This window comes from Phyllobates terribilis, unplaced genomic scaffold (genome assembly GCF_046119375.1).
Source record: "Phyllobates terribilis strain yellow unplaced genomic scaffold, ASM4611937v1 Scaffold_12__6_contigs__length_324123572, whole genome shotgun sequence".
Lineage (NCBI taxonomy): Eukaryota > Metazoa > Chordata > Amphibia > Anura > Dendrobatidae > Phyllobates > Phyllobates terribilis.
In genome coordinates, this window is record NW_027362772.1 from 72,608,677 (window position 1) to 72,626,329 (window position 17,653).

Sequence of the window (17,653 nt, forward strand, 5' to 3'; positions counted from 1 at the left end):
ATTAAATTAGGGGGGACTCCACGTCATTTTTTTTTAATAGCTAGTAAAGGCTATGTATTCAGCTGGGGGCTGATATTAGTAGCCTGGGAAGCTCCGTGGGTATTACCCCCTTCCCAGGCTTCAAACATCTGCCCCAGCTGTCTGCTTAACCTCCGCTAGAGACTAAAATTAAGGGGAACCCCACGCCAATTTTTTTAATAATAAATCCTTTATTTTAATACTAAATGACAAGTACAGTAACCAACACTATCACTGTACTTCATATATATGTGACTGACATGTTTCTATCTATCTAATCTATGTGTGAAGCTCTATTCTGTCTGTTATAAATTGTCGGGTACAGATGCTGAATTGCCGGCCGGCTTTCTTAAAGAGACGGTGCATGAAAACACTATTATTTTTTTTAATAAATCCTTTACACTAAATGACAAGTACAGTAAGCAACACTGTCACTGTACTTCATATATATGTGACTGACATGTTTCTATCTATCTAATCTATGTGTGATTCTCTATTCCTTCTATTCTAAATTGTTGGGTACAGATGCTGAATTGCCGGCCGGCTTTTTTAAAGAGACGGTGCATGAAAACACTATTATTTTTTTTGATAAATCCTTTACACTAAATGACAAGTACAGTAATCAACACTGTCACTGTACTTCATATATATGTGACTGACATGTTTCTATCTATCTAATCTATGTGTGATTCTCTATTCCTTCTATTCTAAATTGTCGGGTACCGCTGCTGAATTGCCGGCCGGCTTTTTTAAAGAGACGGTGCATGAAAACACTATTATTTTTTTTGATAAATCCTTTATGCTAAATGACAAGTACAGTAAGCAGCACTTTCACTGTACTTCGTATATATGTGGCTGACATGTTTATATCTATCTAATCTATGTGTGATTCTCTATTCTTTCGGTTCTAAATTGTCGGGTACCGGTGTATGCCGCTGCTGAATTGCCGGCTTTTCGTGTTTCACTGTGAGCACAGTTCCCATCGATTTGGGCAATCACTGTAATGCCACAACCACCATGGCTGTGGCATTACAGTGAGTGGCAGACAATCCCTGCATGATTGGTGCTCTAAATAGCACCAGACATGCAGGACACGCTTTTGGTGCACGAACAGTTATCGAACATAACCTCGAACAGCCGAATTTTTTGCAAATCGTTCGGGTTCGTCGAACAACTCGAACACCACCCAAAACAGCTCGAATTTGAGATTGGCGAACAGTTCTAGTCGAACACCGCTCATCTCTAGAGATTATTTCAAAAAGGAGCCAGAATGGAACACATCGCTACATGGGGGGGGGGGGGGTGAACACATATCTTTAAAGGACCTAGAACGCTACAAAGGCCCATACAACTGCTCAACATGAAGGTGGTGGCCCAAGTCCAAATTTTGTACCGGGGCCCATCGGATTCTAGTTATGCCACTGTTCACCTGATTATTAGATGCTCTGGGAGACAGATCCCCTCCAATCTGATAGTGGGCACTAAAAGTCTTGTGGCAATAGATAAAAGGTTTACAGCCACGTGTCCTGTACCTAATACACAATAAAGAGGAATTTCTACTCCCGGTGAGTTGAGTTATTGCATTCTTCTATTTTAATGTTTTAGTGCTTCTCTGATTTATATCTGTACTCAGTCAGTCCTATTTAGAGCACGCATTGCCTCTTGATGACCTGTGAAGAATGGTTCCTTATAAAGAGATAGAATAGATTTGACTTGGACCAAACCTTCAGCTGACGCGCATTTTGCATTGCCGATGGATACGACTCCTATCCTACCCAACCCAAGGCATAACTGTGACGACACCACTTTGTGATCACGGAGAACTCGGCATCAGCCAGAAGAAAAACAATCCATGTCTGTTCAATTTCATAAGTGGCAGTCTTGTCGCTGTGGGTTACAATGGCCTGACGTCTAGGCACGTCTGTATAATCATATCCAACACTGCCGTGGAATATTTCACTGTGGAAATATATCATGTGGTCAACACTAGAATATCATTATATGATGGCCATCAGGAATCAAGGAGTTTAGGAGGATGGAGGACACAGGAGTCACATTGGCTGAGGCTCAGGGAGGGAAAAAAGGCAAGGTGGCAGGGGGAGAGTAATGGGGAGTCACTGGGAGATAAGGTTGTGATGGGGGAAATCAAAGTGAGTGATAGGAGTCAATTAGAAGATAATAGGACCGGATGTGCAGAAAGTGTCAAGAGGAGAGGCAGGAGTGTGATGCAACCTGGCGGAGGAAAGGGAAGACATTAGGTGGCAGGACTTTGTAGAAGAAACATGTGGTAGGAAGGAACAGGACATAGGCTGGAGGGAGGTGGTGAAGGGGAATAGCCAGCCTGTCAGAGGATCATCCGGAGGACTAGGAATGGGATGCAAAGAGGAGCCACTGGGTAATGCGGCACGGGGTGGAACGCAAAGAGGAGCCACTGGGTAATGCGGCACGGGGGGAGGAAGCAAAAAAGGAGCCACTAGGCAATGGTGCACAGTAGTGGATAGCAAAGAGGAGCCACTAGGTAATGGGGCACGAGGGTGGAAAGCAAAGAGGAGCCACTAGGTAATGGGGCACGGAGGTGGAAAGCAAAGAGGAGTCACTAGGTAAGGGGCACGGAGGTGGAAAGCAAAGAGGAGCCACTAGGTAATGGGGCACGGAGGTGGAAAGCAAAGAGGAGCCACAAGGTAATGGGGCACGGGGGGGGGGGAGCAAAGAGGAGCCACTAGGTAATGGGGCACGGGGGGGGGGGAGCAAAGAGGAGCCACTAGGTAATGGGGCACGGAGGTGGAAAGCAAAGAGGAGCCACTAGGTAATGGGGCACGGAGGTGGAAAGCAAAGAGGAGCCACTAGGTAATGGGGCAAGGGTGTGGAATGCAAAGAGGAGCCATTAGGTAATGGGGTACGGAAGTGGAAAGTAAAGAGGAGCCACTAGGCAATGGGGCACGGGGGTGAAAAGCAAAGAGGAGCCACTAAATAACAGAGCACAGTGGTGAAAAGCAGAAGGGTGCCTCTAGGTAATGGAGCACAGGGGTAGGAACCAAGAGGAGCCACTAAGTAATGGGGCATGTGGATGAAAAGCAAAATGGATCTTCTACGTAATGGGGCACTTCTGTATTCCTAAAGACAGGAAATCTTAACCCCTTAGTGACCACTAAACATCTTTTTACTGACCTGCCATATAAGAGACTAGCATTCCCCGACAGGTGACAATCCTGTAACTGTCACCTGTACACTATAGCTGACAACTTGCTGCATCAGCCACTATCAATGTTGGCACCAACCATGGACGTTTAACCCCTTAGATTCTGCTATCAATAATGACTACAGCATCTAAATAGGTAACAGAGTGCGGGGGCTCCCTCTTTACCCTCACTGGTACCCTAAGATCTTGATTGTGTCGTCCTGACGCTTGCCTTGGCAGTTCATAGCCAAATAATGGCCTTAGAGTCTGCCGACTATAGCAGCCTGTTCAGAAATTATCAAAATTTAGGGGGTAAAAATAACCTTTTTCATTCTTGTCATGCCACTTTCCATTACTTCCTGAAAAGAACCAGAAGGGTTAATGAACTACCTGAAAGCAATTTTGAGGGGTGCAATTTTTAAATTTGTATGACTTGTGTGGTTTCCAACATATAGAACCCCCAAAGTCACTTCAAAACTGAACAGGTCCCTATAAAAATAATTTTTTAAAATTCCTTGAAAAAATGAAAAATTACTGCTACATTTTTAAACCTTCTAAAATGCTAACAAAATAAAACAACACTTTACAAATGGTGCTGATGTAAAGCAGACATGAGGGAAATATTATTTATTAATGTTTTTTGTGTGGTCTGACTATTGGGACTAAAAGGAATAATCATTCAAATTTTGAAAATTGCAATTTGTCAAATTTCTGATATTTTTATAAATAAACACAAAACATATTAACCGAAATTTACCATTATTATAAAGTATAATGCGTCACAAAAAAAAAAACAACTCAAAATCAAATGGGATACAGTGGGTACGGAAAGTATTCAGACCCCTTTAAATTTTTCACTCTGTTTCATTGCAGTCATTTGGTAAATTCTAAAAAGTTCATTTTTTTTCTCATTAAAGCACACTCTGCACCCCATCTTGACTGAAAAAAATACAGAAATGTAGAATTTTTTGCAAATTTATTGAAAAAAAGAAAAACTGAAATATCATATTGTGATAAGTATTCAGAGCCTTTGCTCAGTATTGAGTAGAAGTCCCATTTTGAGCTAGTACAGCCATGAGTCTTCTTGGGAATGATGCAACAAGTTTTTCACACCTGGATTTGGGGATCCTCTGCCATTCTTTCTTGCAGATCCTCTCCAGTTCCGTTAGGTTGGATGGTGAACGTTGGTGGACAGCCATTTTCAGGTCTCTCCAGAGATGCTCAATCGGGTTTAGGTCAGGGCTCTGACTGGGCCAGTCAAGAATGGTCACAGAGTTGTCCTGAAGCCACACCTTTGTTATTTTAGCTGTGTGCTTAGGGTCATTGTCTTGTTGGAAGGTGAACCTTCAGCCAAGTCTGAGGTCCAGAGTACTCTGGAAGAGGTTTTCATCCAGGATATCTCTGTACTTGGCCACATTCATGTTTCCTTCAATTGCAACCAGTCGTCCTGTCCCTGAAGCTGAAAAACACCCCCATAGCATGATGCTGCCACCACCATGTTTCATTGTTGGGATTGTATTTGGCAGGTGATGAGCAGTGCCTGGTTTTCTCCACACATAGAACTTTTTGGTGATAATTCTAAGCTGTATCTTCATCTCATCAGGCCAGAGAATCTTATTTCTCATAGTCTGAGAGTTCTTCATGTGTTTTTGAGCAAACTCTATGCAGGCTTTCATATGTCTTGCACTGAGGAGAGGCTTCCATTGGGCCACTCTGCCATAAGGCCAGTCTGGTGGAGGGCTGCAGTGATAGTTGGATTTGTGGAACTTTCTCCCATCTCCTTACTGCATCTCTGGAGCTCAGCCACAGTGATCTTGGGTTCTTCTTTACCTCTCTCACCAAGGCTCTTCTCCCATGATTGCTCAGTTTGGCTGGACGGTCAGGTCTAGGAAGACTTGTGGTGGTCCCAAACGTCTTCCATTTAAGGATTATGGAGGCCACTGAGCTCTTAGGAACCTTGAGTAATGCAGAAATTCTTTTGTAACCTTGGTCAGATCTGTGCCTTGGCACAATTCTGTCTCTGAGCTCCTTGGACAGTTCCTTTGAGCTCATGATTCTCATTTGGTCTGACATGCACTGTGAGGTCTTATATAGACAGGTGTGTGCCTTTCCAAATAAAGTCCTATCAGTTTAATTAAACACAGCTGGACTCTAATGAAGGAGTAGAACCATCTCAAGGAGGATCACAAGGAGATGGACAAAAAGTGACTTAAATATGAGTGTCTGAGCAAAGGGTCTCAATACTTATGACCATGTAATATTTCAGTTTTTCTTTTTTAATATATTTGCAAAAATTTCTACATTTCTGTTTTTTTCAGTCAAGATTGGGTGCAGCGTGTACTTTAATGAGAAAAAAAAATGAACTTTTTAGAATTTACCAAATGGCTGCAATGAAACAAAGAGTGAAAAATTTAAAGGGGTCTGAATACTTTCCGTACCCACTATATGTTGAAGCATTCCAGAGTTATTACTACATAAAGTGACCCTGCAAACCCAAAAGAAAAAAACTTCAAAAAAGGTCCAATGTGAATAAAGCAAAATTTTATTGAGACAATAATTGTGAACAACAATACAGTTGGTAAGAGAGGGGATAAAAACAAGCACCCTGTCTCCCTATTGGCCCCCGCTGACTTTTAAACTGGGACGCAACACAATAAAGCCACCCCCAGACAAAGGCTGGATGCAAAAACGCGCGTCGGGGAGGGGGACGCCATTGCAGAGCAGAAAATTCACCTTTTGGCTGTGAGTATTACATATATAATTATGACAAAACATTTAACAGTATGTCATACCATATGGATATATATTCTATCAAGCAGCATGCTCACTACTCACAGCTTTATGTCAGTGTAATCTAGGTGCCTAGGATTTTTCTGTCCCTTACCTGCTCATACTTCAACAGCAGGAATATGGTGTAAGTGTACCATAAAGCACTAGCACCATGCTATTTATTGTTTCATCCTATTTGCGTGGACACGCTAGGCACGTAGCACTTTATACACTTGGCTGCTTACCATCTTTTTACATTCCTGCTGAGGCCCCCTTTTTGTGCTTGTTTTTATCCCCTCTCTTACCAACTGTATTGTCCTTCACAATTATTGTCTCAATAAAAATTTTGCTTTATTCACATTGGACCTTTTTCGAGGTTTTTTTCTATTGGGTTTGCTATTTCATTCGATGGTCCATTTCCATATGTGTCCGTAATCGGGTTATCATTTGCAAGCGGTACACACACGTTCCTTTAATGATATATAAATGTACCCGCTCTTCTGCCTCTTGTTTACATATTTTCATAAAGTGACACTGGACAGATTTTAAAAAAATTGGTCCGGTCACTAAGGAGTTAATTATATCCTGGAAAATCCTTATATATTAGATATTCACTTGGTTCGGTAACCCACAGAATACAATGGGTGGATGAATTTGAATATTATCTTCTTCAATTTACAAAAACTAAAGTAATGTATCCCAATAAATTAATCTAACTATCAAATCAGAAAAATTGCACACATCCATATTACCATATTTGGGTCGCAATGTCCGACCATAGCGCAGGTGTCCTGACCTGAAGTACCAGCGTCATAGGAGATACAGCATGAGGTTGTTAGGTGGAGGTCAGGACACTCACGGATGCGGTGGATATTGTGGCCTGAACACAAACCATAATAAACTATGATTGCAGGAATGCATGCTTTAACCAATCATCCAGATGTGTCTTTGCAACCAATTTTTTTGTCCTAAGAAGCCAAAAAAAAGTCGACAAATGCACTCGAGTCGCATATTAGTGTGCATCACGTGCCAATCAGCCAGGTGTATGCCGCATCTAGTGCGCACAACGCTATGGGAATGTGCAGTCTACTCCTAGACAATAGCATTATGTTACCTCTTCCAGCTCCTCTTGCTGCCATTCAAAGAAAAGGGAAAAATAGAGGGGAGGTGGATAATATAACAATGTGACAATAGACGAAAGATGTGGCACAATGTACTCAACCCATAGCAACCGGGACAAAGGCAGACAGAACAAGTCATAAATATGGACACACTTACTGCCACATTTACAAGTGCACCAGTCTTCACATTAGTCACCCAGATCCATACTCAAGTCAGTGGAGAAAAAGGAGAGGAGGGTGCAACCAAAAAAAGGAGAATCTGGAAAGACGTGTATGATGTTAAGGTAACCTCCTGTACAAAAACATTCTCACCTTTCTCTGTTCCCTCTGCTCAGAATTGAAGAAGAAACATTGGGAATTCTGGAAAAAAAAAAGAAAAGACACATTAATTCACTAACACACCAAAAAAATTGTAATGGAATTTGAAGGAAAAAAAAAATAGTCCACTTTATCGTTGCACTGACTCACTATAGAATTGACAAAAAATAATAAACATTCTGCTGAAATTGTAATTATGGGAAATCCTGCAAATTTGGCATTTCCTATAAATAGTCTCATATCAGATTAGATGTCATCTGCCCGATAATCTCCGGCTTCACTCACTCGCACTCTACAGCACAAATATGTGCACAAATGCAGAGACATAATTTCAACAACAGCAGCAGCAGCAACAACAACAGCGGCGGAAACAACAACAACAGCAGCAGCGGCAACAACAACAACAGCGGCAACAACAACAACAACAGCAGCGGCAACAACAGCAGCGGCAACAACAGCAGCGGCAACAACAGCAGCGGCAACAACAGCAGCGGCAACAACAGCAGCGGCAACAACAGCAGCGGCAACAACAGCAGCGGCAACAACAGCAGCGGCAACAACAACAACAGCAGCGGCAACAACAACAGCAGCAACGTACCACTGGCATAATTCGGAAATCGAAATGTAAAAGAATCTCATTAAACCATTCCTACAGTGTTTTGGGGTGAAAAAGGTGGCAAAATTATTTATCACATATCCGCAGACTAGAGAATGGGAGTCCCAAAGTCCCCCCTGAGTTGACGGAGCAGTAATGAGCCTATGAAACTAAAACTCCACTGACATCTACGCAACCGGCGAAACGTCCCTCTCTGTCCTTTCCATAGAAGTAAACGGCAACTGCTCCAGTAACTACTATGGAACTGATAAAGGTAGCCGCTCCATTCACACAGGGGACTTTGGGACCCTCTGCAAACATAGGATATGTGATAAATGTATTTAGAGGGAAACCCCTTTAACAGAACAAAAGATAGATGTAGAATAGAGAGATAGATTGATTGGATATTCTTCATATTAAACTTATCACCGTTCCAAAAGTGATGCTCCTGATTATTCACGTTTTTTTGTTTGTTTGTTTGTTTGTTTTTTTAAATCCACCATATGGTTCCAGAGATGTGGACCTTTTTATTTAGCCCTGATTTTTTTCGTCTTTGCCAAGGGGGCGCGGCTTGCAGATTCTCTGTGGGCATGTCTTCAGGCTGCTCTGCATAATTATCTGGTGAGCAACTTTGTAAAGACCCTAAAAATTTGAATTAAAAAAAAAAAGGCCCATATCTCAAAAAAAAAAAAAATTCCTAGTGGAGCAGCGGGAATAAATTAAAGAATAAAAAGTGGACAGTTAAGACCTGGCGACAAGTCCTTTTTAGTTAGAAGAATTTATTAATTGGTTCTCCCTTCTCAATCTCCTGTTTCAGGTCTGGTGAATTTGACAATTATAATAAAGTACCATGCTGGGTGATGAAATATCAGACTTAGGTGGTTACAAAATACTTGTTATACTATTTGAATGGATTTTTAGAATTATTTATATAAAAAAAAAAAAAAACTTAGGTACCTCAGTTATATCCATCACGTTTGGGTTACTGACAGAAAGGATGGATATGGATTTTGGCAATAAAATGGCTCCTTAAAGGGTTATTCTCATCTTCATAAATGGGTCTTGTCGGATAGTGCTCGTAGTTACAAGCAATTTTGTAATTTACTGCTCATCAAAATTTTCAGCAGTTCTAGCGATATTAATACTTTTTTGTTTACAGCCTGTTACTTTGGAAACCGACCACCGCTGCTAGACAGCAGAACATGCGCAGTGCTGACAAGCTCTTTTCTATTGAACTTGTAAGAGTTGTTTTAAAGCCGGCCAGGATCGCTGGACTGTGCCGTTCTCTCCTAACCCCGACCAGCTTCAGCACAGCGCTTACAAGTTAGGTTGCAGCAGTGGTCGGTCTCCTAGGCAACGAAATGTAAATAAAAGAAAAGTGTTAATATCTCAAGAACGGCAGCAAATTTTAACAAGCAGTAAATTGCAAAAGTGTTTGTTTTTACAAGCTCTATCTATAAAGATGGGAATAATCCCTTCAACTCCTAACAATACTTCAGCATAAGAGGTTCCCCCCCCCCAACGTCGGTATAAGCAGTTTTTCCCACATACATGAAAAATAAATCTGTTTTTATTGTATAATGTTTGATATGAAAAAAAACAAAAAAACAAAACAAAACTGTGAACCTCTTGGCAGACAGCGGCTGCACATACACTTTTGACACTTTAGGGGGTTCAGTGGATAAAGGTGAACCCAACATAATCGTTCCCACTAATACAACTGTATCGAGGGACTAGTTTCTGCCATAGCAACATACTAGGCCTCATTTATTAAAACTGGCTGACCATAGCAACCAATCAGAGCACAGCTTTAATTTGTTCAACAGCGGAGGTGAAATGAAAGCCGAGCCGTGATTGGTTGCTATGGACAACAAAGATTTCTGTTTAAATTTTAATTAGAAGGGGTCATATATAGGAAAAAAAAAATCTGTCAAATTGTCAAAGTCTGACACTACAGAAACATTTGCATTGTGTGTGTTTAATTTGCATTTTCTAGTTTTGCCCTGACGAACATTTCTACAGGTGCAACCACAATTTGTGGCCCTTTTGAGTCAATCCCATAGACTGACAAGGAGGCTACTTTCACAGGAGCGTATTTTGTGTTTGGTTGCAAAACGGACGGCACTAGAACCAATGCCTTGTAAGGTTTTCCCACCTAATCTTATAGTCGCCTCTATGACGGAAAAAAAGAAATACCAACAGGATTTAGTGTCATCCATGTTTCGGGTGCGATTCCCCCATAGATAAAAAATAAAATAATATTTTTATTTATTATATTTTAAGTATGTCAGCTGCATGGCATCTGCTTTTTAACAGTCTGATTTGGCTATAATACGACCCCATCACTACTTGGGATTTCACAATCTTTATGTCCCACGACCAGTTTCGCCGTGCAGAAAGTTAGTGAAAAGGTAATACAAAAGCAACATCCAATATGGCCACACTTCTGCAAAAACAGCTGCCACATGAAAAGGAAATCCTTTGAAGACTAATTTATCTACAGGGTAGAAATCCTCCTTAAATCACAAACAGCACGACATAAAATGTCACTAAAGACAAAGCTTCCTCCTACGGCTGCTGTAAATATTTCATGATGTGGAATTGTTCACCACAAGGTTACATTCGACCCATTTTCAGCATCACAGAAACATTCTGCCATTACCGGAAAAAAAAAAATAGTCAAAGTTTTGCACACGGTTTACCCAGGAGAGTCTTAGGTTAGGATAACTGAGGCATGATTTCCATGGTGGGGGCACACGCATTGGTAGTGGAGATTTTCCAATGCATGTGTTATTGCTGTGCATTGCAAAAGGGTCAAACCTGCTGCGCTCCGCCGCAAAAAGGGTCAAACCTGCTGCGCCCCGCCGCAAAAAGGGGTGAAACCTGCTGAGCCCCGCCGCAAAAAGGGGTGAAACCTGCTGAGCCCCGCCGCAAAAAGGGGTGAAACCTGCTGAGCCCCGCCGCAAAAAAGGGGTGAAACCTGCTGAGCCCCGCCGCAAAAAAGGGGTGAAACCTGCTGAGCCCCGCCGCAAAAAAGGGGTGAAACCTGCTGAGCACCGCCGCAAAAAGGGGTGAAACCTGCTGAGCCCCGCCGCAAAAAGGGGTGAAACCTGCTGAGCCCCGCCGCAAAAAGGGGTGAAACCTGCTGAGCCCCGCCGCAAAAAGGGGTGAAACCTGCTGAGCACCGCCGCAAAAAGGGGTGAAACCTGCTGAGCACCGCCGCAAAAAGGGGTGAAACCTGCTGAGCACCGCCGCAAAAAGGGGTGAAACCTGCTGAGCACCGCCGCAAAAAGGGGTGAAACCTGCTGAGCACCGCCGCAAAAAGGGGTGAAACCTGCTGAGCACCGCCGCAAAAAGGGGTGAAACCTGCTGAGCACCGCCGCAAAAAGGGGTGAAACCTGCTGAGCACCGCCGCAAAAAGGGGTGAAACCTGCTGAGCACCGCCGCAAAAAGGGGTGAAACCTGCTGAGCACCGCCGCAAAAAGGGGTGAAACCTGCTGAGCACCGCCGCAAAAAGGGGTGAAACCTGCTAAGCACCGCCGCAAAAAGGGGTGAAACCTGCTGAGCACCGCCGCAAAAAGGGGTGAAACCTGCTGAGCCCCGTCGCAAAAAGGGTGAAACCTGCTCCATTTTCTGATTTTCACACATTTTTCTTTCTGCTACTTGAGTTCAGCTTCATGCGCAAGGATTGTGTTGTAGATTAAAATGGTTTTACGGTGCAAAACCTGCACTGAAAAATCTATGACTGTTCCACCAAATGTGAACATGGCCTTAAGTGTTAGTGAAAGCAGTGGTGTAACGCATTTACCGAAACACAATACAACAGATATTGTGAAAAAATGGCCGAACTAGCGTAAAAATACATAAAGCTATGTAAGCAATATCCCTGGTCCATGACTAATAATACCAACAAATATAGTAGAGAACAAGATGTATGACAGACACAAAAATACCTCTCTGGCCCATAATAATCACTTATGGCGGTTAAAATGTAATTGGTTGCTATGGGTAATAGATATTTTTATGTGCCTACAACTATTTGGAATAATAGGATTAAAAATGAGCGGTATCACCTGGCTTCTAAATTCTATGGGAGAGCAAAACTTCAGCCAGCAAGTGTGGCACCCCAGGGGTCTGGTTTTCCACAGTAACAGCAATGTTATGTCTGAGAGCAGGTGGGAGGTCTCTTGGTCAGGGATCCTATGCATGCCACACCTCCTGCCCAGTCCTGGGAGGGGAAGAACTTCCCCTATATAAACCTAGGGCTGAGGCAGGGTGAGTGAGTAGAGAAGAAGCAGAGAAAAGAAGCAAATATAGGAAGAAACAACAGGAGCTCTGTGGGAGCAGTGTTACAAGGAGTCAGGGGCTGGCAGCTGCAGAGCTCGCCCTGACTGAGAAGTTATCACCGGACCCGGAGTCCGAGGCTGTGGGGACTAACTCCTATCCAGCAGCAGAAACCGACCGGCAGGGGATTGCAGGTCCTCTGGCCCAGAAACCCGAAGGCCCCGAGTCACCGGCCATACGGGTGAGCACCACACGGTACACTCAGGGACGTGGGCTACTTATACCCGCCTCTAGCAAGGTAGCCAGAAGAGTATCGTTAGTTTGGGAGGCCTACAACTCCGCCTGGCCAGGGGAGATCCCATCTGCTCAAGGACTGACCAGGCCCCAATCGCTAGCCAGTACTCCGGGAGGGTCTATCTTTGTCACCAGTAAAGACCCTGAACTACACAGTACCGTCTCCGAGTGGTTCCTGCTACCCCCATCATCCACGTCGGCTGCCCTGAGGCCATACCCCTCCCGTTGGGGGTTATACTATCACGCTGCACAATCCTACCACCGGCCTCAGCGGTCTGCCCTGCAGCAGCAGCTCCTTAGCTGTACTCAATGGGTGGCGTAGTCATCCAACATCTACTGCTAATACAGCGCCACTTAGTCTGACTCCCTGGGCACGGACCGGATCACCGCCACGAGACTACAACCCTCAACAGATCCGGCTCCGGGTAAGCTCCCGCGTGCGCAACGCAGCGCGACACAAGCCCAGGGGCGCGTCAACTTTTGGCGTAGTCGGCAGGATTTCGTGTCCGCAACCACCGGGTACTGCGTGCCTGAAAAAGACTGTGAAAACTTACCCGTGGTGAAGATTCCCGCCATCCGGCGCCATCTTCCGCTTTCTTCCCGCCATCGGTGGAGTTTTCCCGCCATCCGGCGCCATCTTCGGCCTTCTTCCCGCCATCCGTGGAGTTTTCCCGCCATTGGACGCCATCTTGAGGACGCCGCGCGGGAAGAAGAGGGGCGTGGACTCCGAAAACGCGCGAGAACTGAAGCCCCGCCTCACGTCCGGACGTTGCGTAAGGTCCTGGAAGGAGCCCAGCAGACGCCGACGTCACAGGAGCGCGACGGAAGGTCCTCAACCCTGACGATCCACTGCGGAGCCGCGGCCTACGGAAGAGGATCATCGCAAGGTAGGCCACGGTCCACTAGGGGGGAGAAGGATGTCGGATACGGAGGAGAGCTTCACCGCTCCAACCCCCGCCAGCGCCACCGCTGTTGCGGTCATGCCTTTCACCATGCCCTATATCCCGGGGGCAGCCTGGCTACCCCAGTACTCAGGGGAGTCACATACCCTGCAGGACTTTAGAGAAAAACTGGATAGCCTCTTCCAGGTGTACCCCCTCACAGAAGAGCAAAAAGTAAGCATCCTGGTGGCCCAATTAACCGGGGCAGCCCAAAGGGAGGTAAAGTCCTGGCCACCTGGGGGGAGGACTGTCGCAGGGATACTAACCCGGCTGAGGGACACCTTTGATACCCGCACCTCAGCCGAGATCAAGCTTAGATTCTATGGGTGCAAACAGCGGGCACATGAGAGTATAAGGGACTATGCCCTGAACCTACAAGAGGCCCTGAGAGCCATTAAGCAGACCGACCCTGACGGCGTGGGAGACGAGGACAGGCTGTTAACTGAACAATTTATAGAGGGTTTATATTGCAATGCCCACCGAACCCAGTTGCGGGCAATGGCCTTACAGGACCCTCATCTGGGATTTGCACAGTTCAAGGACAGAGCCATCCGGGTGCTCCGAGAACCGGCACCAGGTGGTGTTGTGACCCACAGACGCCCCACTACCACCTACCACCAGGAGGCGGCGCCCTTGTCGGCAGGGCCTGTGGGAGCTGATGCGCAGGCTTTGAACAATGACTCGGCTCCAGACCTGCACCATCAGGTCCAAGAGCTAGCTAAAAGCGTTGCTGCACTAACCCAAACTGTGCAGTCTTTACAGGTTTCCACTCCAGGGAAGATCCAGCTGGCATCCGGACCGGAGGACATCCTGTGGCGTCGACCAAGGAGGACCCCACCGGCCAGAGGAAGACCCAGCGACCGATACAACGAGGACGGACGACCCATCTGCCGCCGCTGTAATCAACCCGGACATATGGCAAGGTACTGTCCTTTAAACTGGCACAACCTAGGGTAGAGGGCCAACCCCTAGGAAAAAGATCATCAGGCCCATCAAACTGGCGCGACAAATATGTGGGAGGACGTCCAGTCTTGCCTGTGGTACTGGATGGCATTCCTATGAGTGCCCTACTGGACACCGGGTCACAGGTCACCACCATCCCGTACGTGCTCTTCAAGCAGTACTGGAATGACTCGGATATTACCCGCTACCCTGACGACGACTTGAGTATCATCGCCAGCAATGGTCAGCCCGTGCCACAGATCGGATTTAAAGAGGTGACCATTAAAATTGGTAGAGTTGAACTGGCAGCACAGGGACTGATCATTGTAGACATTGACAAACACGAGAGTCACCCAAAGATAACTCTAGGAACTAATGTAATTGAAAATTGTCTTGCAGAGGTGATTTTCCTTTTACAGCAGGTTGCCAAGAACGCCAGCTCCGGCGAGCAGCGAGTGCTCCAAAATGAGATCCGGGCACTGATGCGACGGCAACAGGTGGAACTCTCCGGCGGTGAGATTGGTAGCGTGAGAATGTGTGACCCTTTCCCTATTGCCATGCCCCCAAAAAGTGAAATGATGATTTGGTGCCGGGCAGCTATTGGTCTGAGAGGTAGAGATTACCAGGCAATGGTAGAACCAGTTTACTCAGACAGTAGGCCCACCATCTTGACAGCACGGGGGGTGGTTAATGTACGCCATGGGAGGGTGCCCGTTCGCATAATCAATATCGGGAAGAGGGAAGTGTACCTGCCCCGGTATGCCACGCTAGCCAAATTATATACCATTAACCAAAATGCTATACAATCTGTGGAACCCTTGCCTCCATCTCACCCGGAGGAAGGTAACGGCTCTAAGAAAACAATGGAGGACTGGTGTCAGCAACTACATTTGGGTACTGATTCCACTCCCTCACATCAGAAACAAGGAGTCTATCGGGTGGTTCAAGAGTACGAGAGAGTGTTTAGTAAACACCCGTTAGACTTCGGGCGAGTCAAGGGGGTAGAACACCACATCCCCACGGGAGACCATCCTCCCATAAAAGAGAGGTATCGACCCGTACCCCCTGCACACTACCAACACGCCAAGGGGATGCTTAGAGACATGAAGGAGGCTGGGGTGATCAGGGATAGCTGTAGCCCCTGGGCAGCTCCACTAGTCTTAGTCAAAAAGAAAGACAACACCATGAGGATGTGTGTAGATTACCGGAAAATCAACCGTATCACACACAAGGATGCGTACCCCTTACCAAGGATAGAGGAGTCTTTGGCTGCTTTAAGATCTGCTAACTTCTTCTCTACCTTGGATCTCACTAGTGGGTACTGGCAGGTTCCTGTAGCAGAGGCGGACCGGGAGAAGACCGCATTCACCACCCCGATGGGACTTAGCGAGTTTACCTGCATGCCGTTCGGACTCTGCAACGCATCAGGAACCTTCCAACGATTAATGGAGTGCTGTCTGGGCCATAGAAACTTCGAGACGGTCCTGTTGTACCTGGACGATGTCATCGTATATTCTAAGACTTATGAGGACCACCTGAAACACCTGGCGGAAGTGTTCGAAGCTCTGGCAAGCTACGGCCTAAAGGTGAAACCCTCCAAGTGTCACCTCCTGAAACCAAAGGTGCAGTACCTGGGACACGTGGTGAGCGCTGACGGAGTGGCTCCCGACCCTGATAAGATCACCGCAATTAAGGAATGGCCAAGTCACTCCAGTGTAAAGGAAGTGCGGCAGTTCCTCGGGTTGGTAGGCTACTACCGCAGGTTCATCCCCGGTTTCACCAAAAAGGCAGCTCCTATGCAGGACCTCCTGATAGGCCAGTCCCGGAAGGCCAAGAACCAGAAGCCGCCCTTCAGATGGGAGAAGTTGGAAGAGGAGTCCTTCCGCCAGCTGAAGATGGCCCTCACGGGGGATGAAATCCTGGCGTACCCGGATTACAGCCAGCCCTTTATCCTCTACACCGACGCAAGTAACATCGGGCTAGGAGCCGTGCTGTCCCAGATCCAGCAGGGGAAAGAACGAGTAATCGCTTACGTCAGCCGAAAACTGCGACCCACCGAGAGAAACCCTGAGAATTACAGCTCATTTAAGCTAGAGTTCCTGGCAGTGGTGTGGGCAGTCACCGAACGCTTTAAGCACTACCTCGCTTCTTCCCGGTTCGTCGTGTACACGGATAACAACCCGTTGACACACCTGGACACAGCAAGACTCGGTGCCCTAGAGCAGAGATGGATGGCCCGTCTGTCCAACTACGAGTTCACAATCAAATACCGGGCAGGACGCTCCAATACCAACGCGGACGCCCTGTCCAGGATGCCAAACCTACCGGACGTAGGAGAAGATCCAGAGGGACTGGAAGAAGTCGAACTCCCTGCGTTCCACCGGCATGGGACTATCCAGTATTCCCACCGGGTAAGGAGTAAGCAAGCCGCTACGTTTAACCCCTTGCCTCACTACAACTGGGAGGAAACGCAAGACAGTGACCCTGCCGTCCGACTGGTGAAGGAGATGCTGACTCGGCCAGAGGCTCGCCTTGACCCAGACGCTCCGGAGGAAGCCAAGCAACTGTGGGCTGAGAAGAGTCGACTGTTCCTTTATAAGGGGAAGTTGTGCCGCAGAATGGTTAACTCCCGGACGCATGAACTAATCTGGCAAGTAGTGGTGCCACGAAGAGACGCAGCCATGGTGATGGAGGCATACCACGACGGGGCTGGACACTTCGGATGGAAGAAGCTGGAGTTCCTGCTGCGCGAGCGGTTCCACTGGGTAGGCATGAGGGGAACCATCGAGAGGTGGTGCAGAGACTGTGGCCCGTGCAACCTAAGAAGGAAGGACCGTGCCAGCCAGAAGACTCCCCTGCAGTCCATCGTCACCCGGCAGCCGTTGGAACTGGTAGCCTTGGATCATGTAAAACTGACCCCAAGCAGAAGTGGCTACGTCTACGCACTAACCATCGTGGATCACTACTCCCGGTTCTTGGTTGTCGTCCCCGTCAAGGACTTAACAGCTCGAACAGCAGCGAGAGCCTTCCAGCAGCATTCCTGCCGTCCACACGGGTACCCGGACCAAGTGTTGACAGACCAGGGACCTGCCTTTGAAGCGGAGGTCTTCCAAGAATTCTGCACTCTGTATGGCTGCCGGAAGATAAGGACGACACCCTATCATCCGCAAACTAATGGACTTTGTGAGAAAAT

At 46.5% G+C, this 17,653-nt stretch overlaps 1 protein-coding gene across 2 annotated transcripts in view; it reads right to left on the minus strand.

Moving 5' to 3' along the window:
* Positions 1 to 17,653, minus strand: part of RIC8A (RIC8 guanine nucleotide exchange factor A) — a 55,272-nt gene that overhangs the window by 32,951 nt on the left and 4,668 nt on the right. For both annotated transcript variants that reach the window (XM_073655969.1, XM_073655970.1), the window contains exon 2: positions 7,399 to 7,446. In XM_073655969.1, coding sequence (XP_073512070.1) covers positions 7,399 to 7,446 — 48 coding nt within the window. The remainder of the gene's footprint in view (positions 1 to 7,398; positions 7,447 to 17,653) is intronic.